At 44.9% G+C, this 1,219-nt stretch overlaps 1 protein-coding gene across 1 annotated transcript in view; it reads left to right on the top strand.

The window, feature by feature from the left end:
- LACBIDRAFT_322489 (uncharacterized protein) overlaps positions 1 to 1,219 on the top strand; it is a gene marked incomplete at both ends in the record, with an annotated part of 3,874 nt that overhangs the window by 1,198 nt on the left and 1,457 nt on the right. Inside the window, 5 exons of the mRNA XM_001875530.1 lie at positions 123 to 216; positions 722 to 736; positions 808 to 812; positions 980 to 1,044; positions 1,164 to 1,177. Of these exons, the coding sequence (XP_001875565.1) occupies positions 123 to 216; positions 722 to 736; positions 808 to 812; positions 980 to 1,044; positions 1,164 to 1,177 (193 nt within the window). The remainder of the gene's footprint in view (positions 1 to 122; positions 217 to 721; positions 737 to 807; positions 813 to 979; positions 1,045 to 1,163; positions 1,178 to 1,219) is intronic.

Here is a 1,219-nt window from a genome sequence, read left to right on the forward strand (position 1 = left end):
AGTGGAGTCTACGGTTGCAAACATGAGGCCACCGCTACACATATTATACCAGACTCGGGTTCCTTTCTGACGAATCATCAGCTAGTTACGACCAATGGAGATGTACAGAACCTACGGGGTAGGGGTTGGGTGGAGGGATACCCAACAGACTCCAGATTGTCATGGGTGAAGTTATTCATGTCGCAGATGAGGGGGGTGAAGATGGGTCCTTGAAATGTGAGAGGGTTTTTAAAGGGGGAAACACAGATGTTTTCAGGTTAAATTACAACCCTCGATGCAACCCTATATCAGAAGCATAAATGATGGCGGCACAGGCCTTGAGGCCAAATTGCAAAAAAGAGTTGAAAGAGTCATAAACATAAGCATGGCTGGGGATTGAACCCGGAAGCTGGGGATTGAACCCAGAAGCCAACTACCATTAGACCATGCTGGCTTCCAAAGATTGTTGGTAAATCTGGGATAAGGGGTGAATTCTTGATTTTGTACTCCAATTGGTCTCATGTCCGGGCCCAGCTTGAACTGTAGTTTAAATGCCGAACAAGTCAGTGCTGAGTTTATAGGACCAGGTTCAATCGCACCCGAACAAGTATTCGACATGGTCATCAGCTAAGTTACATTTTTTTGCCGGACTTGGCCAGGCACTGGGTTGTCTTATACACCGGGTTCACCCCCTGAACAAGTCACTGCGCAGAATTTGTCCTTTTAACTGCTGCTATTATAGTGACATGGTCGGCAGGTAAAAGATACTGACCGACATTGTCTTCAACGTTGGCTTGGCCTAGTAGTTAAGCTGGGAGGCATACATAGTATATGTATGTATGCCCTGGGTTCAAATCCCGAACAAGTCATAGATTCGCGTTTTGAAAAGTTTTTTACTTACTGCAGGTAAAAGATACTGACTGACCTATGTATGCCGGTTTAAATCCTAAACAAATTTTTTACTTGCTACTATTAGAATGACATGGTCAGCAGTTAAAAGATACCGACCAACATCGTCTTCCACCGTTGGCTTGGCTTAGTGGTTAAGCTGGAGGTGTACAGAGTGTATGTATGCCTGGGTTCGAATCCCAGAAGTCACTTGCAGCGATCGCAACTCTTTCATTTTTGTAACTCTGGCTAAAATTTACTAATCAATTCTTACCGAGCTTGCAGACCCAGGTTAGTTGTCTTACGCTGGGTAAGTTACAAAGTGCCGAGCTTTCAGGCCAGGTGGATCATT

This window comes from Laccaria bicolor, genomic scaffold (assembly GCF_000143565.1).
Source record: "Laccaria bicolor S238N-H82 LACBIscaffold_3 genomic scaffold, whole genome shotgun sequence".
Taxonomy (NCBI): Eukaryota; Fungi; Basidiomycota; class Agaricomycetes; order Agaricales; family Hydnangiaceae; genus Laccaria; species Laccaria bicolor.